Genomic DNA, 22768 nt, shown 5'->3' on the forward strand with positions numbered 1-22768 from the left:
TTGGAGCTGTGGCACCCATGGCACAAGGAATTGGGCCGGGCTGGGCACCGTGTGCCTAAGTGAGGGGAATGAATTTGCTTCAGCTCACCAAACTGAGCCTTCACGGTTTGTAGTTTCCCTCAAACAATAAATCCTTGCCTCTCCTTTCCGTGTAGCACTTGCTCCTAACGGCGAGAAGCGGCCCCGTGCAGCCCGATGTGGGCAGATCGCAGAGTTCAGCGGCACGGCTGGGGGCTCACCCCCACCCTGCCTCCCCACGGGCCATTATTCACAGAGCCTGAGCAGTAAATAATTTTTCTCTCTCCGTTGCAGCTCTTTTCTGTTGTTGCTGGAGCTGCTCTGTGCTGCAGAAGGGCCTGGGCATTAGCCAGAGGTGTCAGAGGTGTTAGACAAGGTATTAAGGAGGTGTCAATGGTGAAATAGCTGGGATTACAGTAAAGTCTAAATAAGGTGTAAAATAAAACCAAAGGTGATAAAGTCATTGATAAGAAAAGCTGGAGAAAAATGGGAGTGCAATTATTTTTCATCCCGGTTGTTCACTCTCGCAGTGCATTATCCGGGGCTTTGCAGCGACTTAAGGAAGATCTGTCCTCGGCGCAGCGCGTCCTGCCCGTGCCGCCGCGGCGCGCTGGTGCCCTCACCACCTCCAAGCAGTGAGGAACCGGGCGTGCAGCTCCCCAGGGGCCTCGTCCCCATTCCCTCGGGCTGTGGGGATTCTGGGTGACCAGCTGGGCTTGTTGGGGTTTCTCCTGCCTCCTCCTGACCGGCACGTTTCAGTCACAGCTTCCAAATATTGCACTGGCCCAGCTGCTTGTGGTGCTCTCTAGGACGGACGCCCCAGCGCCACGCTCCCCTGCCCTGCTCCTGCCTCTTTGCACACCAGAACACAGGATCTGCTCAAGCAGCAGAAAAAAAAAGTTGGAAAAAAAAAAAAAACATATTTATTATCAAACTACCTCTGGCTATATATTTATTTCCATCTGATGTGCTTTTAGGGCTCTCCTGGCACGGGCTCAGCTCTGGCACAGCTGTCTCCTGGCCCCTGTACAGGAGAGGTGGGGAGCGCTGCGTCTCGGGGGGCTCGGCCACCACCACCACCACTTTTTGTGTCCTTCAGAGAACAGGAGGCCACAAAGCAAGGCAGAGATAAACGCCTGCCTTGCCCCAAAACGTGACTGTGAGGAGGCTGGGAGGGTTCTAGTGACAAAGCAAGGAAAGCACCTGCTGCAAACATCGCGGCGGCGACACGCAGCCTTTGCCCAGGAAGATGCCCAGAAGCGAACAACCCCTGCCTCGGGGTTTTACCCCAGCCCCACGTCTGGGGCAGGGCGCAGGCTCTGACCCCACTGCGTGCGCAGCGCTGAGGACCCGCACCCAGCAGCAATGTTGGCTCCACAAAATGAACCCCGCAGTGAAATGCAAATTACTGCAGGAGGGGGAAAGATGTCTTAAGGAGCTCCATGCTGAGCCACAAAAATTACGCTGTTACTGCTGGCAAAGTGCAATTATTTTATTTTCAGGCCAGCTCTGGGACCCGGCAGCCTGCTTCTCCCTGCTGCAGCCCCAACGCTGCCTTGTCCAGGCTGGGAACTCGCCGGTGCCTTCAGAAGAGGTGGCAGCAGGCTGGGTTGTACCTGGCCACCTGTGGGGACTTCGCCTTCTCCCCTCCGTCACCCCACAACCCCTCACCAGGCAGCACAGCCTGCTCCAGGCTGCCTCCCCCAGCACAGACAGCAAACTACGGGGAAAAAAACACAACACCAGAGATGATTCCGGATGGCAAATCAACAAATCAGCCTTGATTACTCTCCGGGTCTCAAACCCTTATTTTTCTCATGCTCGCCAGTGGTGGCTGTTGAGCCGTTTGGGTCCCACAGTGCTCATCCCCATGCCCCCAGACCCCAGGGACCCCGTGGCAGCGTGGCAGGGCCCAGCCAGGGGCACAGGGCACAGGGCACAGCGCCCAGCACCAAACCTGCCTGCATGGACAGAGGGGCTCTGCGAGGCAGCAGGGCTGGTGCGTCCCAAAAATGCGTTCACAGGAACCCCAGTGGTGTGCAGGCTGCAGTGCCAGAGCTTTGCTGAGGCTCCCGTTCCTGGGCTTGGGAAGCAGCAGCCCCTGGGGCTTGCTGACGTGAGATTTCTCCCAGGAGACCTCCAGGGGAACAGCTCTGTCGAGGAGATTAAAAAAAAAAAAAAAAAAAAAAAGGTATTTAAAAACACGATCATCTGCAATTCTTTTGCTGCCATGAAGTGTTATTAACTGATTGGGTTTCATCACCTCGTACCTCGCTGCTGCTCAGGCTGATTGTCCCGGATTTGCATTTCCCTTGGCCAAGAGCTTCCACGTGTGCCCACAGCCCGGGGCAGGGGCAGCTCTCCCAGCTGGGAGCAGGGCCCTGGGGGTCCGTGGGCATCCTGCGGGTGAGGAGGGGGCTGCCATGCCCCGGGACGGCCCAGAGCAGGGGTGTGGGACCCGGCAGCTCTCCGTCCCGACGTGGAGCCGTAAGGGCTCCTCGGGTCTGGCTCTCTGAAGTGGCACAAAGCTCCCAGCAGGCGGGCAGAGGCAGCGAAGATGTTTTAAAAAATGAATGCGTGCAGGCAGCAGATTGATGTGCTGGTCAAGCACAGCCCGGGTGAGCATCAGGTACACGAGCCTGGCGTCCGGCCCCCGGTTACATTCTTCATTAATAATGGCTTTGCTCTGAAACTATTTCCATCTCCGCAGCTTTGCCATGCACGCCGTGGCGTGGCCCACTGCATCCCGCTGCTATTTCAATCTTCCTGCGGAATAAGCAGTGAACTAAGTGAGATTAAAAACCCAACAGAGGCGAGCAGCCTCCTGCTCGTTAGAGGGGGGCAGCTGTGAGAGCACCTTGAACAAGGAGGTGCCGTGCACGTCCCAGAGCCAAGCAGGGCAGGTGCTGCAGGTGGCCACCAGCCCTTCCCATACCAACAAATGGGTAGAGCCGGGGGGTCCTCAGCCACCCGCAGGCACCACGGCTCAGAGCTGGCTTGGGGAGGGGTCCCTGCACCCCTCGCCAGCACCCCCCTGGCTGTGGAGCACACCGAGGGACCCCCTGCCTCTGAACACCCCCAGGACATGGTAGAGAGAAGTGGCAATGCTGAGGCTGAGCTGGGGGGCCCATCCTGCAGCCCCCACACTGCCCCAGCCTTTTCCTTCTGGGGTCCTACACCCCAACAGGGCAGCTAAGATTTAAGAGGCGTTTCAACTTTTTGGGAGGTATCCCCACACGCAGCCCCCCCAGTGGCTGCATTCCCAGCCTGAACCAGCTCAGATCGGCTATTTCGGGTCTGTCAGCTCTTATTAATGTAGCTCGCAGCACGAGCAAACCAGGATAAAACAGCACTTTCATTACCCTACGTGTGTGTTTTGTGTGCGTAACACCCCATCCCAGCCCCGCTGCGCTGGGAAGATCAGTAGCTGGCAGTGAGAATTTGGGGAGCTGCGGTCTTCCCTCCTCACCCCTATCTGCCCCCCAACCCCTGCCTCAGCCCCATTCCCTTGTCAGCTTCTCCCAATAGGACCAAGCCCCAAAATGCACCCATCAGCAGCTGGGCGATGGGTGAGCAGGCGGCGGTGTTTGGTGTTGGACCTACACAAACAAAATAATTGGGAAGTCAACAGTTCAGGGGAACGGAGCGCTGCAGCAGCCCCTCCGTGCGAAATATTACTTTAAACGTACAAAACGCCATCTCTCTAAACAATCAAACTCCGCTGCTGCGTCTCAGAAATTGCCACCTACGGCTAATGTTCCAATTTTAAACGCATCCTCGAGTCAATCTTTGTAAATTCCACATTAAATATTGATCAGCCCCGGAGAGGCTCGGCGCCGTGCGTGTAGCAGAGCTGAGCGGCTCTCAAGCAGCGGCTGCTGAGCCCGGACCCAGCCCCGAGGGACCGCGACCACCACAGAAGCTTCTCCTCACCACATGGAGGAGTTTTGGTGATGCTCCCTGCTTTGGACCTCACCAAGATCCCCTGATGTTGACCCAACACTTGAGTATCTCAGCAGCTCCCGGCCCTGCTGGACACGAGGCAGCAGCCACGGCTGGGGGCGTCGTGCCCAGGTGTGCCCATGGGCCACAATCCTCATCCCCCCCTTGCCCCGACGGTGCTGTAACAAGGAGAGGAGCAGCAGCAGCAAGGACAGCCCTTCTTCCCCGTGATTAATTGAGGCCGACGCAGGGCCCCGAGGCGCAGCGTGGCGGCGGTACCTGTGCCATTTCCGAGGTGCCGCAGCTGCGGCAGCGCGCTGCAGCCCCGTGGCTTTCCCCCGGCGTCGTTTGTCACAGCCTGGCGCTGACAGAGCCGTGTCTGCGAGGCAGCGCAGCCACTTCAGGCTGGTTTCCTCCCAGGTCTCACACTGCTGTGCTTGCTGCTGTAAAACCAGGTGAGCACCCACCTCTGCCGCTCCTCCAGAGCTCGAGGACCCAAGGGTGCCACCAGGGCTCGCTCCGCTTCCACGCTCCCAGCGTGACAGCTTCAGGGACCCCAAATTCAAGGCACCTGCCACAAACAGGTCACCGTGCCTGCCTAGAGAAAAGCAGACACCTGCCTCCCCCTCCATTGGGAAAAACATCTCCTGGTGATCAAACCGAGAAAGTTTAGTCTGGAAGACTTGGGAAGAAAAGAAGAAGGAATCCCAGCCATTTATTTTTTATAGAGATGCTTTTCTCCTTACACTGACACTTTAACAAGAGCTTAATGAACAGCACTTCCTTGCTTCCGAGAAGTTCAGACAGGCCAGATAAAGTTACCAACTCATTAGCATCCCATCATGAACGTAGCCTCCATATTCCCCAGCCATATGGTCAGCACAGTGTGCCTCCAAAACGCAGGGACATCCACAAAGGCTTTATTGCCATCAGCCATCACGTTAAAGCAGCCCAAGGTTTTATGGAGAACGGGAACGCCTCGTTTCAGGCTCTTTTGGGTGTAAAGGAAGAGGGTTTGGGCTTGGAAGCAAGGTGACCTTGTGGGAAGAGCATGTCCCTCTTAATGCAGCCTGGGTTTTAATCAGCAGTGTGGATGCACATCTCCAGGAGCTACCTGCCTGGGTGGAGACTGAGCAGCTGCTCTGCCTTCCTGCAGATAAATCCCCGAGCAAGCACTCAAACCTCCAGCGGGCTGGCCTGTGCGCCCAGCCACGAGACATACCCAACCTGGAACCACAGCCAGATGGGGAAAATCGCAACTTCTCCCCATTTCCATGGCGTGCAGGCCCAGCAGCCACGGTCAACACCTGCAGACACCATTTGGAGCCAACCCCCCACATTTATAACCCTTTCTCCAAGCGCTCCAGCACCTTGCCTGGTAGACGAGTGGGCAGTGGGAAAACCCAGGCCAGGGCTTAGCATCCCCGGCATCTGCCTCCAGGTCCCCGGCACCGTGAGCCTGTTTTCTAGCAAGTAAATTACTTCTTCCCTGTTCTGGAGCTCCGCCTGCGATTCAGTAGGACACAGCAGGAGAGTTTGTGCTCCTTCTGCATTAGCTGACCTGTGTCAGCATTTTATTCTGCAGCCCTGTAGGTTTTTTAGCTTAAAAAAAAAATAAAAAAATCAGAGGAGTTTTCAAAGCTTTAATGGCTTTGAAAACAACATGGAGAGTTCTCTTTACTGCAGGAGAGGTTAATGATCTCCCTCTGCTACAGAACTAAACCGGACATCATAATAAATAATCATAATAAGATGTAAAGTATCACCTGGAGTCATACAACACAGAGAGCAGGTAGGAGTTATGATGCATTTCCATTACTCGGAGCAACTGCTAGGTGTGAAATTTTCAAAGTAAAGGCAGTCAATTAAAAAAAAATGGAAAGCAGAAGCCTGCAATTAAAATATTATTTAAACAGAAGGAGATTACATCTTGCCTCGCTGGGGAGGACCAAGTGCTCCAGCTCCCAGGCACGGCACGGAGCGCCCACAGCAGGGCACGGACCCAGCACTGGACACCTCCACGTCCCTGGAGCTCGGTGTCCCCTCATGCCCACCCCCGGTGCCTCCAGGCTGCACCAAGCTCGACCTCGTTAAACAGCCACGTTAACGACGTTTCTCTCCCAGCCCTCCTCACTTCGGCACAGCGGCTCGGAGAGGCAGCTTGGCCACGTTTCCACACGCAGGTTTTGCTGCTTGCCATTTGTACAAGGGATTGCCCACGAGTATGGGAGCAGATCTTACAGGAGCGGCCCCGTTTGGGTTCAGATGGATCCAGAAGGCCCTGCTTAGGCTCCGCAGCTAGGTGCAGGCCCCCCTGCCCCATCCCTTCACCTGCCGCATCCAGCTCTTTGCACAGCCTGGTCCCAAGGGCAGGGGCATCCATCACGTCCCGAGGGCAGGGACATCCATCACCTAGGAGCTCCTATCCATCAGCAGCCACCAGCCCCCAGCCCGGCCGGTCCTTTTGTCCCATCCCACCCGTCACGGGCAGATAAGATTATCAGTGACGAGCGCGACACCCATTGAGTCTCACCCCCGTGGAAGAATGGGGTCTTTTTTTTTTTATTTTATTTATCCTCCTGTCTCCAAGATGAGCTGTTTCTTGTCTTGTCAAACCACATCCTTTTCTTTAAAGAATCAGCTTTAAGAATCCAATTTGTCAAGCTGGACAATCATTTGAGAATCCATAAAAAGCCTCGGTGACTTTATCAAAAAAAATAAATCAGAAGGTTTTAAATGGTAACCGAAAGGGATTTGAAAATAGGTTGAGTGGCCTACATCAATTAATCTTCAGAGAGCCAGGGCTTTGTGAAGATGAAGTGGCAGAGAAGTGTCAAAGGCTAGTTACTGGGTTTAAGGAGATGGAAGTTATTGATATTTCTCCTTTCCTTTTTCTCGCTTTTCTCCTTTCCCCGTCTCTTCAGAATACAGACACTGAAGTAAAAAAGCCCTGTGATGGAGCAGGACAAAGCTAGCGGGGGGAAGGTGCCGGGGCCACCACTCCCACAGGGCTCCCCTGGGCTCCTCACCAGGACCATGAGGGGGTCGGGGCCAGGGTCCCACCGCGGTGCCCCTGGGGGTGCCTGGGGCACCCTGGGGTGCCCGTGCCTTGCTGCACCGTGTGCGACCACCAGGACAGCCTGGGCTGGGGGCGTTGGGCACCACGGAGCACGGAGAGACAGGAGAGAGGAGGAGACAAGGCGGGTAGCTCCATCAAACCCAGGGCCTGAGCAAAGCACAGAACAACACGAAGAGCTTGGTAAATGAGGTATTTGACTGAGCAGACACAGCCACCCGAAATAGCAGTGGATTTCCCCGAATGCTTAATGAAAGCTGACAGCCCATATTGTTCTCCACTTCCCAGCTCCGCTGCCACCCGAGAAACGCGTGGCCGAGGAACGGGGAACCTGCACAAAGACACCGAGACCCGAGGAAGACAATCGAGAATTAGAGGGACATAGGGGACATAGAGACAAAAACTATGGGCTGGAGAATTTAAGAAAAAAAAAAAAAAAAAAAAAAAAGACCTTGGGAGCAATAAAAACACCGGGCTCGAAGAAGGGACACGCTGCCGCCGATCCTGATAGCAGAACGCGAGGAGCTCCAGATGGCTTTTTGTTTTAGCGCAATGAAAAATGTAATCTGACAGGCAAGTGTGGGGCTGGATAATAACAATAACACAAATAATTTCCTTGAAAAAAAAATAAAAAAATGAAAGGAATCTAACAGCTCAAAGGTACTCCTGTTTGCTGTGAAGAAAAGAGACTCTTTGTTACTTACCGCAGTCGCGAGCATGTTCGTGAGCTTTGAAATGGCATTTTGTTGCAGAAGTATGTAAGGACGTTTTTACTTACTCTCCAGTCTGGGGAAATAGATCTGACTTGGAAATTGGCCAGAAATGCTGTAAGTTAGGGCTCTGAAATGAAGGTGATAACTTTGCCAATTAAATATGGATGTGATTTTTTTCCCCCTCTCCTTCCCCTGAATACTTTTGCACTGTCATTAGGTGATGATATAAAGACATAGGCCTCCTGGTGCAGCTTAATTGCTCATATATAGAAAAATGATGAGCTCTGTTGCACTGCACAAGTACTGCCTCAGATACTTGCTGCCTTATTAATAGGTGATACCAACCCGAGTTTAATTCTTCTGCCCAAGGAAAAACAGAGCTACGGCGAAACCCCGGCTCAGCAGAGCACTTCAGCACATGCCAAACCACTTCACTGAACAGCAACAGACTTCAGTGCGAGCTTACACTTAGCCACCCGCTTGAAGTGTTTTGCTGAACTGGTGCTTCGAGCACCAGGAACAGGGTGGGCTTTTACGAAGTGATCTTTTATTTCCATATAAGAAATATACAAAAATATAACATATATTGATACCCAGTGCAGATTTTTCTGTCTTTGGCAGTCCGCTGCTGAGTGGCTGCTCTCCAGGCTGCTGCCTGCATGAGCTGAGGACAAGGCTCTGGTGTTAATGACCACTTGAAACAGGGCAGCCTGGGGAGGGATGGAGCTCGGCGGGCTCGGGGCCATGGCATTGGGGACAGACACACAGGGAGCAGCAAGACGCACTGCCCAGTCCTGCAGGGCACGGCGACACGAGCTGGGGGTAAGCAGGCACAGAATAGGATGTGTAAGAAAGGTCAAATGGCCAAAGGATGCTGCCTCTTGTAAGAATAAATAACAGGAGGGAGCAGAACAAGGGAGGGAGAGAGGGAAAGAAGGGAGCTGCGACTAAATTGGTGGCAGCAGAAAGAGCAAGCAGCACAAATGGCTCGAGAACCGGCGTGATGGGATGTGACTGCCCCAGGTGCCAGGGCTGGAAGGAGCAAAATGGGAGAAGACCACCCAGACGAGGGGAAAGTGCTGCTGATTGCCTGGGAAAAAACTGCGTTAACGATCATTGGAAGGGACAAGGCAATCTGGCGGCCGCACGGCGTGAGGATTGCTTGCAGCGTGGTGGTGGGGAACAGGCTGGGCTGGGTCCGGCCCCAATCTGGGGGCTCAGCACAGCCTCCAGCAGCAGGCTGAGCCCTCACCGACTGCTTGCTGTGGTTTGGGGACCTGCACAGCTGGGGGAGCCCAGATACGGAGAGGGGCAGGGGCAGAGGAGAGGACCGAGAGGCTGGGATGGGTTTGCATTAGCTCCACCCGGGCTATTTTAGTGATGAAGATAACACAAAATAATGATGTATCAATCCCCTCCACCTTGGGCATTTTTAGGATGTCTCAACTCAGGAACAAACATTTTTGAGCACTTTGCACTATGACCATCGGACACCAGCACTCAGGCGGGTTCCTCTCAAGCAGCACTCATTGCACCATTTGGCTGATGCCCCGACTACTTCAATTTCAGGACAGGCCCACCCGAAACCCCCTGGGTGCTTCAGGCTCGAGGTGGGCAGCAGAGCCCCAGGGGCGAGCTGCAGGCTGCACACCTCGCTCCAGGTCACCAAATGGGCCGGGAGCAGAGGCAGCAGCAGCAGGAGACCTCTCCCTGGCGCCAGGGTTCATGTTTCGCCCAGCACATGCAGAGGTGGCCGGTTTCAAAACAATCACAATGTCTCTTGTTTCAATTGTCCCTCCTCGTGCTATTAATTATGTGTCTCGGATCACTAAACACAATCAAGTTATGTTGATTTCCTTCCCGACATCGTAGACCAGTAGTTTGCTGTTCCCTTTCACTCGAGTTTCATTATTCCTGCTAGACAATTTCACTGCCAGGTGCACGCACAGCTCCTCAGCTCCCAGCAGTTAAATCCAGCATCTCTATTCTCACTGCCACCGAACTTGTTTCACAAACTCCTGTTTATTTATGTGGCAATCCCACAATCCTAAATATTGGGTTTAGGACTACTAGCAGTACTCCCAACACTTTCAAAATTAAATGGGCCAGAAGAAAAACACTCTAAGATGCTCTCACTTGGGCATTTAGACTTTGAAGGGCATTTTAAAGACATGGGACATGGCCCAGGTGCAGCTGAGGTTAGCAAGGATTTCCTAGTTTACCTGAATGACAAAGAACGGGGGGCACTGGAGGGAGCTGCGGTGCCGCAACTCACCGCCCAAATCGCCCCCGGTGTCCCACGGAGCAGGGGACTGATGCTCTTGGCTGCAGCTTTTGAGGTCCTGTGATGAGAAAATAGAGAGCCATCGGCAGCAGGAGGTGGAGCCCAGGTGACCTTGCTATACCAAGAAATTGCAGACACATACAATTGTTTTTTTTTTTAAAGCTGCTCTTTTGATGGGCCCCACCATAAAGCCACACAAGAAGTACCCGGAGAAGCAGGGGCAGCAGCAGGGACACATTCCCAAGGTGAGGATGAGAAATGCCCCTGGGAGCACAGCGGGCACAAGACCCACACGGAAGGACGTGTGTGCAAAGCCAGGCTCCCTGCCCAGCCCTCTGCACCTTTTTAAATATTTCAGTTCTTTGAGATCTCCGTTTCACATTTCGATTTCCTGCAGTACAGTAAATTTATCTTTGTCGCCCAGCTCTCCCCAGCTCTTCCTTCCCCTTATCTTTCCCTCTGTACGACTGCAAACACCGGCGTTATCTTTGTTGTGATAAACCCGGCCGGCTGTGATGCGCCGCTCACCGATGGCGCAGCCCCGTGCACGGGGGTATCACGGCTCCACCACGGGGCCCCCGCATGGGACACAGCCGTGACAGCAGCCAGGGGGGTGACCGGTCCCCAACATCGGGGCAGCACCCCCACGGGTCACTGCCACTGCCCCCATGGCTTGAGTCCCACCGGCAGCCCAGAGGCACCGCGTCCCGTTCCAGTCCCATCAGTGCTGGAGACATCCAGTCGCCTCAGCTAAATGCTAAATTTACTTTAAAAAAAAAAAATGTTATTATATTGAATCATTCTCAGCTTTCCTACAGCTCCCCTTACCTGCAGACATCAAGCAGATGCCCCCAGCTGTGTGCAGGAGATGGCAGAGGGCAGCAGGGCACAGGGACGATCCCTTTGCGCACCCTGCACCCCACAGGAGCCTCCCCATACAGAAGGTCGTTCCCCGTTTTGCCAAAGCACTTCGGTTAATCACACAGCTCTTACCTGACTGCAGCTGCATTTGGGGACGTCAGAGGCTGTAGAAGTGCAGAAGCAACATTTTGTGGGCAAAAATTGTCAGAGGCCTGGGGAGAGAGGGGAGGGATGAGCTGATGGGATCCCAGGTGACCCCAGCCCACCACCGAGCAGCGATGTGTGGGACTGACCAAGGGCTCGGGACGGGGCACATATCAGGGACCCCAATGCAGGCTCTGGACCCCTGGAAGTGCAGAGGGGCAGCACCGAGCTGTGGGGCTGGGAGAGGGGCACGGGGGCCTGGCCCTCCTGACCCCAAGCTGCTGCTCACCAGCACAGGGGCTGGCGTTCCTCCTCCAGACCCCAGGAGTTTAAATATCTCAACAGCGAGGAGCAGGGAGAGCATCCAGCGCTTCAGTGAGAAATGTCATCCTAATTACAGCTTCACCATCCCGGGCGTGAGTTGGGAGCAATCCAGCGAAAACAGTAAGGATAAAAAACAAGCAGGTAAAGTAAAGTCACCTTCCTCTTGTTGCCATCTTCGCAGCAGCAGCGGCTGCGCTCCAAGCTGCGAGCGCGCAGCACCCCCTGGTGCCACCGCCTCTGCTCGGGGATGCTGCTGGATGCTACAGAAACCCAGGGGGCTCCTTTGGGGTCTGGGAAAGGAGGCACAGATCCCAGCTCCTGCCCTGCTTCCCAGCCCCAACAGCAGAGATGCTGAGAGAAAAACGGGCTTAATCCCCCGCAGATGATAATTAGCAGGGGGGAAACCGCCCCCCAGTGCCATGTGGGGACCCTTTGGATCTCATCTCCCTGCTGGGGCACCTCGGGGGCTGCACCCAACCCCCCCAGCCTCCCCAGAGGGTTTTTTTTCCCTCGGGATCACACGCAGCAGCAGGGCACCCACCAAGCCCACCTGCAGAGAGGTTATTTATCCGCAGGGGAAACCCCAGAAATTCCCAAACCCTCCTCAATACCCGCTTCCTGGCTGCCAGCAGCCACTAACTTGCCAACTGGGGAATGTATTCGTCTGCTCCCCTCTGTATATTTTCTGTTTTTCATTATAATTTGCTAAAGAATACATTACAATTCATTATTTATCGCACCCAGCAGTTCTGTGGCCCCGAGGATCGTCACCAATAAATCAGCCCAGCACCGCCTGGCACCCAGCAAGCTGCCGCTTCCCTGCACCAGGGAAGTTCTCCCGTGTGCCCCAGCCAGACGTGAGGGAATCTGATCAAGTTATTTCAATCCTCAAGCGGCCACCTCTGATCCGTCCTCCCCCGGCAGGAACCCCAGGAGCAGGCGGAGGCTGGCGGGAGGCTCCGAGCATGCACCACGGATCCGTCCGATCTGGATCCAACACGAAGGAGGCGATGCAAAGGCATCCAGAGCTGACAGCGAGCCAAAGAGAGGGGAGAAGCAATTCAGGGAAGGGGAATTTGGCACTGGCACTGAGCCGGCAGTGGAGGATTGGACAGCTTGCAAGAGAGGCAGCTGGCTGGAGGTGATCCGAGCGCAAACCTGGCGGTGCCTCCTCGAGCCCCGCACAAAATTGGGTGCCTGGGCTGGGTGAGGGCCATCGGCACTGCCGAGAGGTGCCCTTGTTCTCCTAGACACAGCACCCAGGGGGAAGGGGCCCCTGCTGATGTCCTGCTCATCACTGATGCATGTCCCTGTGAAAGCTTCAGCCTCTGCTCTTAGGGGAGGAAAACCTGGTGGTGGCACCCGCATGGCATCCAACTGATCTCCCGATAAATGGAGGATAAAAAAGCGGGGCACCAGGTTTAGGAAGGGAAACGCTGCAGGCACAAGGCTTCAGGCACAGAGGGCTCCAGGGGAAGCTCCAGCTGAAATTTCTCAGGTCCAACCTTCCCTTTCAAGCTGCCGCACGCCACCTTTGAAGCAAATCACTTTGCAAATAGTAATTCATTAATTTTAAAACATCCGTCCTAAATAAATGGTATCTTGGCTTACAGATGGGGAAATCAAGGCATGGAAAAATGAAGGGCTTGGTATCTGCAGCAGAACCTGGAACAAAACCCTCTCCCTGTGCTTTAACTACAAAATCATCTTTCCTCATTAGCAGCTAATCAGAACTACCAGAGGGGAAGAGATTACAGACAGGGCGGAGAGGGGAGTAACTGAGAGAAATACAGACATCAAAACAGATTTTCATTTATTTACTCATTTATCACTGTGAGTCACAGGCTTCAAGTTCATTCAAGTCTGCGTTAGCCTTGCAGGATTTTGGGTGCCCTCTCCAAAACCTCACAAGTTAATAGGTGGCAGCCGCGCACTGTCTCGGGCAGGAGAAAATCTGAAGTTTGGGGCTGATCTCAGGAAGCCTTATATTGCTTTGCCTGCTAGATTAGAAGGAACCACTAATCTCCACTTGCCAGCCTCCTAATCTTTATGGGAGCTCAGATAAGTTATCAGAAACTTGCTTATTAAAGGCAGCCCTGCCCGTGCCACGGGCTGGCCGAGGGCTCCAGGCCCTGGGGCTGGCAGTGCCCCGCAGCACCACTGCGTGCCCTGGGATGAGCACTCCGGGAGGCATTTTGCACCCAGCTGAGACAATTTCATCTCCAATTAACCACCAAAGCAGCTCCCAGAAAGCACCCTGTGCATTTCTGGCCCTGGCTAACAGGCGGGTGAGAAGGAGCCGAGCCCAAAGCCAGGCACCAGCCAGACCCCAGTGAGGACACATCCCCTACCCCGTCCCCCTGAGCCCTGCCCCGTGTCCCCATGTCCCCAGCAGAGGCTGGCTGTCCTCATTCGGTGGCATCCACCCAGGACGTGGAGGTGCTCGGACAGGTCGCTTCCCACACGGTGAATTTCCCCCAGCATCTCCAGCCTCGTGCACGAGAGCGCAGCAGGAAATGAGGCACATATTTTTAAATAAGGGGAGGAAATGGTGTCTTTGTGTCAGACAAGTGGAAGAAATCCAGGACCAAGAGACTGCAGAGCCTTTCCACTTCAGACAGCAGGTGCTCTCCAAGATGTGGTTATGGCAACAAAATAAATGATGGATAATTGCTTTTGTGACAACTTGCCAATTAAATTAGACTCAGCAGAATAACATAATGACAATTTGTTATGCTCTGGTGGGCACTAACACACCAATCATAATTAAATGCTATGACTGAAATAGAATGCTGCTGTACACAGGAATATATAACCCCAATTCCCTCCCAGTGAAACATTATAGGTTCAGACTTGATTTCAATTTCTGGAGGATAATAGCATTAGCACACATCAGAATGAGCTTGCAATATGCATACAAGCAGCAGCACAGAGACAGCAGCAAGGACAGCCGAGCTGCCCGAGTCCCAGCGGGGACCCCGCGCATCCTTCCTGGCATGGGGGCTCCAAGCAGTGGGGACATGGCCGTGTCCCCGCCGTGCTGCGGGCAGGTCTCACGTCCCCGCTGGGCAGCAGGCAGCCAGCCCCAAGCTCCATCCCAGCTCTAGCACCAGGTGAGAGCACGCAGGGACAGGGACAGGGACAGGGACAGGGACAGGGACAGGGACAGGGACAGGGACAGGGACAGGGACAGGACATCTCCTATGGTGGGGATCGCGTGGGCATCACAGGGGTTGTTACCCCCCAAACTCCAACACAAGGCCCTTCCCAGGGGGCAGCACTTTGCTCCAGCCTATATGGTTAAAAAATAAAAATGAAAAATTAATTCACTCATTGGAAAACAAAACTGAGAGGTGGTAGGAACTGAGGCTGCAGAACGCAGCCCCGCGTGGGTCACAGCACCAAGCCTGCTCCTCCAGGACAGCCAGCAGTTACCCAAATGAAAGCTTTCCGAATCCAGGGGATGCAAAGCAGGCTTTTGCCTTGATCTAAGCACCAAGTGATGAGACTGCCTCGTACCCAGCTCTAAACAGGTACAGCTTTCTGGAATATTCCATGGTTGAAAATGGGGATAAAGAGAGCAGGTCTGTAGGAAAATTATTCAAAGGCGAAATGTTTGTGTCTTGTACACAGCGGGTGGGAGACGTGGCCACCCGGTGCTGCCGTGCGTTCAGACCACACAAAAACGGTGCTGGAGCACCACGAAGCTCCCTCCATCTGGGCGGGTTTGAGCTCAGACTGGAAGCAAGCAATATTTTAACAGCTCATCTGGAGCTGCCATTTTACACGTTAAATGCCTTACTACCTGCCTTAACGAAGCTTGGCATCGGCACGGGCAGGTCACCTGGCTTTCTGGCACAGCTGGCGAGTTATTCCGCCGGCTCCAAGCACAAGGCCTGATCCTATTAAATCCTTCATTCCCCTGCCCTCAGCACGTACCAGCCGATAATCTGCGGGCGCGTGACCCGCGCCTGGTCGGGATGTGCTGCGGCACGTAGGCCAGCGCCCGCCCGGCTCTGCTCCAACCTGCTCACCCCTCACCCCGGGGGCCCCAAATGCACCCCCAGCAGCTTTTGTGGCCTCCTCAGAGACTTCTGTGTGCAGAACCAGCAGCGGCACAGGCCAGGCTCACAGCACGGGGGTTCAGGCTGGCTCTGGAGAGCAGAGCCCTGAAGCCAGGAGCAGGCAGTGCTGCTGTGGCAATGTGGTGGTGGATATAGAGGCACCTGGCTCCAGTTTTCTACCATCCACGATGGGCTCTGCCAGAGGGCTGGCCGAGTTCTTCATCCCCACGTTTTCAGGTGAGGCCTCCAGCTTTAGGAATTGACCTTGGAAAACCTTCAGCCTGGCTCTCAGGGATGTGGAGAGGGTTCCCTCCTGCCTTCCATTGTCTTTCGTTTTTGATGCCTCAAGGAGTAAGGAACCTTGTAACCGATACTTTGGCATTTATTGTCACTTTAAAAATAGCTCGGCAATCAGAAAGAGGAACTGCTACACACACACCACTCATCTTTCAGGAGGAAAGAGGTCAGCAATTTAGCTCAGAAAAGGTCACCCGGCCACTCCGTAATGGGGTGTAGGATTGCAAGACAGCAAAAGCTTTGCTCCAGTCATTAGCAAGTGTTAGAATACCAGGAGACAGGTTTGCCCCGCACAAGGAAATTATTCTAATGCACAACTTGCCCTGCAGAGGCAAAGGGCAGGCGACAAGGTCACATCTGTGGCTTTGCCCCACAGGAGGCAGGGGCAGCGCGGCACAGCCGGCTGGTAGGGGCCACCACGGGGAGCAGGGGACAAAGGCGAGGTCCGGGCTGCCCCACACCCTCCTGCTCCCCCTTCTCTCTGTGCCCTGTGCCCACCCATGTACCCTGCTTGGTGCTGAGGGAAACAGATTTCTTTTCACACATTTTTCTGGGCCAAAGCTTGGGCTCCTTTCCATGCTGGTAGCAGACTCTGGGACGAAGGCATGGCCAACATGACCATCACAGGCATTTTCTGCATTGCCTGGTAATCCAGCCGGGCAGGGCAGGGCAGCAGCACGTGAATAAAACCACAGCTAGCAAGAGACCCCTCACCACCCCCACCTTCATTACCGTTATTCTTCTTCATCGCCATTACCATCATCTTCATCACCGCCGCCACCTTCATCACCAGCACCCCCACCTCCATCCCCATCACCTCCATCCCCATCACCTCCATCCCCACCATCCCCTCCATCATCCCCCCCATCCCCATCCCCACCAGGGCCGGCTGTGGGCAGCCTGCGGAGCGCGGCCCCCCCCTAGCGGTGCCGGCCCATTCCCGGCCCCGGCCCCGTTCCCAGCCCCGTTCCCGGTCCCCCCCCAGGTCCGGGGGGCTCTTGGGGCCCCCTCGGGAGGTCCCGGCACCGTGTCCAAGCCCCCCCCATCCCCTCCAGGCCGCTGCCCTTTTGCTGGCTGCGGGTGGGTGGCATTGCAATCCCAGCCCAGCACCGCATCCGTCAAACGCGCAGTGTCAAAACGCAGAACTCTGCTCTTCGTCGTGTTTTGCCTGAATTGCACCAAACTCTCCGGTTCCCATCCTTTCCCGGCGGCTGAGCCCCGCTGCCTGCAGGCTGTAACGAGGCAGCGGGGCAGAGCAGCCTGACAGGGAGCCAAAAACTGGCCCCGTCCCGTGAGCTGCCAGAAAATAATACCCTAATTTGCACCAGGAGGGAACAGCACCTCCGGTATCACCTCTGCTGGCTCACTGGATGTTTATGCTCACTCATATATTTATTTTTCCAAGCTCAGTAAGGATGCAGGGATGAAGCAGGTTGCAGCAGGTGCCGGGAGGAAAGGCTCTTTCTGTCATCTTGGCAACATTTTAGAGAAGTGACAACAAGCAGGAGGCCTCCAAGCTGTTAATGAAGTGAGTGAGAAACCTCTCCCGTTACAGCGTCCAACTTCAGCGTACTGCTTTGTGTTTGCAAGTATTTCCACTAGCAGTTTTGGGCAAGCCTGGAGCATCATCCACAGTGATAATGCAATATTTTTTTTCAATATATTTACCTCAGTTAAAAAAACGCTTAAAGCAAAGGCAGAAAGCTGCAGTGTAGGAGGTGCGGAACTGCTGGTCAGCCCTCTGTTGGGCTAGCAACAATTGCTTGGCCCATGCAAGAGAAATTCACATCACAGCTACCAGAGTTTTCCTAATGAGGGCAGCTTGCCTTGGCCCTAATCAAAACAGGGTCCTGTGATTTAAAGAAACCCCCCCAATGCTTGCTGCAGATGACTGAAATGCATCGACAACTTACTCTCAGTACGTGTGCCTCCTCTCCAGCACAGCCTTGGCCCAAATCCCATTTTAATTGATTTTTTTCCTCATTCACTCCCCACCTCTGTTTATATTAGCCCATCTCCTACCAGTGACCCAGCACAGCGGTTCCCAGACTTGGTGTGCGTGGATACTTGCGCTGCATTCACCTCTGTACGGGGCTGCTACACGTGGATTTAGTGATGCAGGCAGCAATCCATGCTCCACGTGGAAGCACCTTGCACAGCCAGGCACCCACACCACCTCCCTCAGCTCTAGATTGCCCGGAGGTCACAGTCACGGAGGCGCTAAGATAGAGAGGCTGTTGCTCTTCTAATAAAGTCTTGCACCCCTCTAGAATTACTGAGCAGGATTAGAAATAAAGTTTGACCTTCCAAGGATAAGTGAGTAATTCCACTGTAATTGCACTGCAATCAGGAGGTGAATCAAGCCCTACAGAAACAAATGATGGGCAGCTTTAAGTCATACTTTTTTACTGCCATTACAGTACAGGTGTGGGAGAGTTTGCTTGAATCTGTTGTGGAGGAGGGGTCTGGAAGGCAGGTACAAAACCAAAAGGAAATCTTGACCTTTTCCTTTCTGGGGGAGAGCCAGGAGAGGAAGAGGTTTGATTGACATGATTTAAATCTGTTTGTTTTCTTCTTGTTACTGTTTTTCCCTTAGCCTGAAAACAAAATTCTTAATAAGAAACAAGCTAGGCAATCGAGTTCACAGATGTGGGAAAAACGCAAGTCTAATCAGCTCTGAATTCTAGGATTGATTGCTATTTTCCAGCTTTTCTGTGCCCAATTTTCAGTGACTATTTCTGTAACAGCACTCAACTTTGTCTTCAGCAAAGAGTTATAACAGCGCATCCTTCACGCTTCTGAGGTGACTGATGGCATTAAGAGTCACTAAGATTTTCAAAGATCCAAATTAGTTAGTATTATTATACTTTATCCTCTCAGGAATTTAAGCAAGCAATGAAACAGAGAGAACATATCAGAACATTTATATAAATAGCATCTCTTCTGAATTAGCTATAAAAAGATGACACTTCAGACAGCTGTTAGAATGCATCAAACAAACAGCATCGGACACTTCAGCAGCAGGACGGTCACAAACTGTACCGTCACTGCAAGAAGTTAAGAAACATCTTTACTAGTGCAAATGAGACGCCTGAACAGACAGAATTTCCCATTTTAAAGAAAATATTTAATTTTCCACATCAAAAGTTGAGACAACATTCAAAAATCTCATAACCACAGGCTGTGGGCACACAGGTTCCTGAGCAGGTGAATGCCACCTGCGCAATGTGAGAAGACAACGCTACAGCTGTTAGGACACGGGGCTCTCCTTCTGTGCTTCTGTCAGTTCTGGTTTCTGCTCCTCCACGTCTTTCTTCTTTGCCTGCATCTCCTCCAACACGCTTTGAAGTTGCTGATGTAGTACAGAATCCCTGGCCTCAGCATCTTGGTGACTCTGTTGTGTTACCTACAGTTAAAGACAGACACAAAACAAAACCCAACCAAACCAAAGAAATGGCTGCAACAAGTTTCTTCCAAAGCACAGCTGAAGAGAGCAACAGCCAGTGCGTATGTCTGAGAAAGCTGACAGCTAAGTTCTACCTCGTGCTTAGGTTATTATCAAAGTATGTGCAGTCTCAAGATATCACCAGTGCAAGAAATGAAAATGAGATCGCTGACCTCAAGGTAAAATATTAAAGCCAGCTGGCCATTTCATCTTTTCACACGCTCGTTGGACATCTACTTGTAATAGAACCAATTTCTGCTCCTGGTCAGCCTCTTTTATTGAAAAGAGGCTATGGATGCTCAGCCCACGGGTAATTGGACAATTAGGAGAATAGAGAGCACATTTCAGGAGAGAGTAACAGCCGAATTTTGTTTACAGAGCTGCCGTTTTTATAAAATCTTTTTCTCCATTCTTTTTGAGGGTGTTCAAACTAAACGGACAGCATTCTCAAAAGAACTGCTTATCTTTCAGGCTTGAACAAAGTAAAAAGATTGATAACCATCACAGAGCAGCAGTGTTCTGCTCTACCTGACACGCTGTTCTGGAAGCATCAGTTTGCTTTTTTACCCCGCTTTACATTAAGAGTTACATGACAATTATCTGAAGTAACAAGGAACTAGACTCCACGTGCCCAGGAGCTGTCTCCTCTTTTTTACATCCGTGAAAATAGATGCAAGACATGTTAGACAATTCTTCTGGGTAGTTATTCTCTTACCAAAGACATAAATAAACGAGCCCCAAACTACAAATATAAACATGAATGACTGAAATAAGCGTGTGGGTTTTGTTGTTATCGATGTTGGTTTAGTTTATTGAAGCAAACTGCAAGATTTATGTATAAATTTCCAAATCAGGATTAAAGAATGAGAGTGATGCTGCATTAGAATACTTAATTGCTAAGAAGGAATAGAAAAAGTGTGCCAGCTATCTTCAACCCAGAAGAGGTTCTATTTTATTCTCTGGTAACTTATAGGGAGTTTAATTTGGACTAACTCCGTCTTAAGAACCTAAAAATGAAGCCTTTTGAGTCCACTGGCCAATCCGTTTTCTGAATGTTTAATACTTACTTTATCTGTTCCTCTTCTCTGCAAAATTATCCCACTGGCTAAAAGGGCTTTTCCTGTTTCTTCAAACAATTTCTCCTCTTCAATTTTCCCTTCTTCTTTCAATTCATTGTACTTCTCAACAAACCTAGATTTCAAGATTGTATTTTTACTCTCACAAACAACATTTTGTTTTGCTGACCTAAGAGGAGACAGGGACAAGTTTCAGAAGCATTTTTAGTTTAATTTTATATCAACAAAAAAAAGATTTACCTTTGGCACGTCGATTTGTAGTTCAGTTGCGATAAATCAAAAGGTCTTGGCCCGCTTCCGTACACTCTGTAAAATTTCCTGCTCAAAAATAAAACAGTTCAGGTTTTCCAGCAATCAAAGAGAGACACAGTTTGAGAGAAATAAACAGCATCGGGGTCACCCAATGTATTCTACAACAGCCAACCAACAACGGGGACCCTGGGGGCCCCGGGACGGTCCCCGGGGGTCCGAACGAGGCGGAACTCACGCTCTCACGGCGTCCTCGGGGTAGAGGATGTCCCTGACGCTGTCCCTGGCGCGGCCGTAGCGCGGCCGGGCCTGGCGGTGCCGCGGCTCGCGGCGGGGCGGGCAGGCGGCGTAAACCTCGAACCACAGCGGCTGGCGCAGCACCCCCATGCGCATCAGGTCGCGGGTCCTGCGGGGACAGAGGGCTCAGGGGGTTTTAGGGGGAGTCGCGGGGCCGCCCCCAACCCGGCCCGGCCCCCCCCGTACCGGCTGAAGACGCTGCCGACCTTCTGCACGCGGCTCCCCGCCATGGCGGCGCTAGGCCGCCCCTAGCAACGCCGCCCCCTAGCAACGGCCAGCCCGGAAGCGGAAGCGCCCGCCCTCCGCGCCGCTGAACCAATCAGCTCGCAGGGCGCGCTCGGCCCGCGGATGGGCGCGCAGGCAGAAGGAGTCGATAGCCGAGCGGGTGCCCACCCAGATCGCCTCCCCCCTCCCACCGCCATTTAAAGGGACAGCGCCACCGGGACCGAGCCCCCCCCCCCCCACCGCCCCCGGCACGGGCACGAACACGCGGGGACGGGGCCCTCGGGGTCCTTCTGCTGCCCTTGGTGGCCCCCGATGAGCACGGGGCTGAGACCCAAACCCCCACGGGCCTCTGGAGCCCGGAGGGTCCCCTCCACCTGCCTGGGCAGCACCTGCTGGGATCTGTCCTGTTTTGGGGCTAAAAGTTCCAGAATAGGTCCCAGATTTATCCTGCTTTTGGGGCTAAAAACCCCGAAACGGGTCCCAGATTTATGCTGCTTTTGGGGCTAAAAGTCCCCAAACAGGTCCCAAATCTATCCTGCTTTTGGGGCTAAAAGTCCAAAACAGGTCCCAGATTTATCCTGCTTTTGGGGATAAAAACCCCAAAACAGGTCCCAGAGTAGTGTTACCACATCCCAACATGGGCTGAGCGGGGACCCAGGGGCCAGGGCACGGACCCGGCATGGAGACCAAGGGATGCTGCGTAAAATATGACCTCACACCCCAAAACCACGCACACCCCACTGTTTTGGCTGTTTTGGTTCCCCAGGCGTGCTCCCACCATCACGGGGTGGCCGTGCCCACCCTGCAGCGGGGCACTGTGCCTCCACGGGGCCTGCAAGCAATGGCAGACCGCGATGGAGCTGAGCAGGAGCCACGGCAGCAGCTGTCACCCCGTTACAACACCCGCTGAGTGCCTGCAGGGTGCGGGATGTGGCGGTGCTGCCGTCTCCGGTTTCTGAGGGAGCCATTTGGGCTGCGAGTGACGGGGCAGGACAGCTGCTGGCCCCAAAGGCACAGGGAGCTGCTGGGGCTGCGCTGGGTGCTCCTGCAAGGAGGGGGCACACCAGAAATGCTGCCCTGTGCTGCCCAGACGCGTCCTGGCACACACAGCCCGCCATTTATCTCCATACGGGAGGGAGGACGCCCATATGGCCCCGCATCGTTTGGGGTCATGCCGGCTGGGGCTCGTCCTCTGCCCCCATGGCTCTTTACACCCTCCCCGTCCGCTGTCCCCCAGCTGAGCACCACGACGTGCCCATGGCAGCCTGGGGACCGGCGGTGGGGGGCCACAAACATCCCCCCGCAGTTGGACACAGAGAGCTGGGGTCTCCCTTCGGTCCCATTTTGTGTTGGGTCTCACCCAAAGCCAGCACCCAGCAGGATTGCACCAGGGCCTGATCCTGCCCCGCAGCCCCAGCACTGCTGGCTGGGCCCAGGAGGTGGCAGCAGACGGTGCCTGGCTGCCAGCCCCGAGCCCCAGCCTGTGTTTTTCACCCTGATTAATGAAATCCCAACACCACCGAGGTTGTTTGCTCTGTGCAAACAGCCTTCCCCCCGCCAGCGGTTCCATGAAGCCAGCTTCCAAGAAGCACACGGCAAAGACGTGATGCCTGTTCGCTAGGATGCAGCCCTCGGCCTGGGAACGAGCTGGTGAAAAAAAAAAAAATAATAATAATAATAAAAGCATTCATTCACTCCATCCATCTTGCAGTGTTATAAAGGAAGGGGGCAGTGAATTTCCAGCGGGGGCTGA

The 22768-nt window shown here is 53.7% G+C and overlaps 1 protein-coding gene across 3 annotated transcripts; it reads right to left on the bottom strand.

Moving 5' to 3' along the window:
• Window positions 1-18828: 18828 nt before the first annotated feature.
• MRPS23 (mitochondrial ribosomal protein S23) lies at window positions 18829-21136 on the bottom strand. 3 transcript variants are annotated; one of them, XM_068656044.1, is made up of 5 exons: window positions 20977-21136; window positions 20732-20899; window positions 20485-20562; window positions 20236-20413; window positions 18829-19129 (listed from the first exon to the last, which is right to left on the bottom strand). In XM_068656044.1, exons 1-5 carry the CDS (start codon window positions 21018-21020, stop codon window positions 18974-18976), a joined length of 624 nt encoding a protein of 207 aa, XP_068512145.1. In that variant the 5' UTR covers window positions 21021-21136; the 3' UTR covers window positions 18829-18973. The 3 variants fall into 3 exon arrangements, with proteins under 3 accessions (XP_068512145.1, XP_068512146.1, XP_068512147.1); XM_068656045.1 differs by having other exon boundaries at window positions 20236-20359; window positions 20977-21135; XM_068656046.1 differs by having other exon boundaries at window positions 20997-21128.
• Window positions 21137-22768: the final 1632 nt, after the last annotated feature.

Source organism: Anas acuta, chromosome 19, assembly GCF_963932015.1.
Source record: "Anas acuta chromosome 19, bAnaAcu1.1, whole genome shotgun sequence".
NCBI lineage: Eukaryota > Metazoa > Chordata > Aves > Anseriformes > Anatidae > Anas > Anas acuta.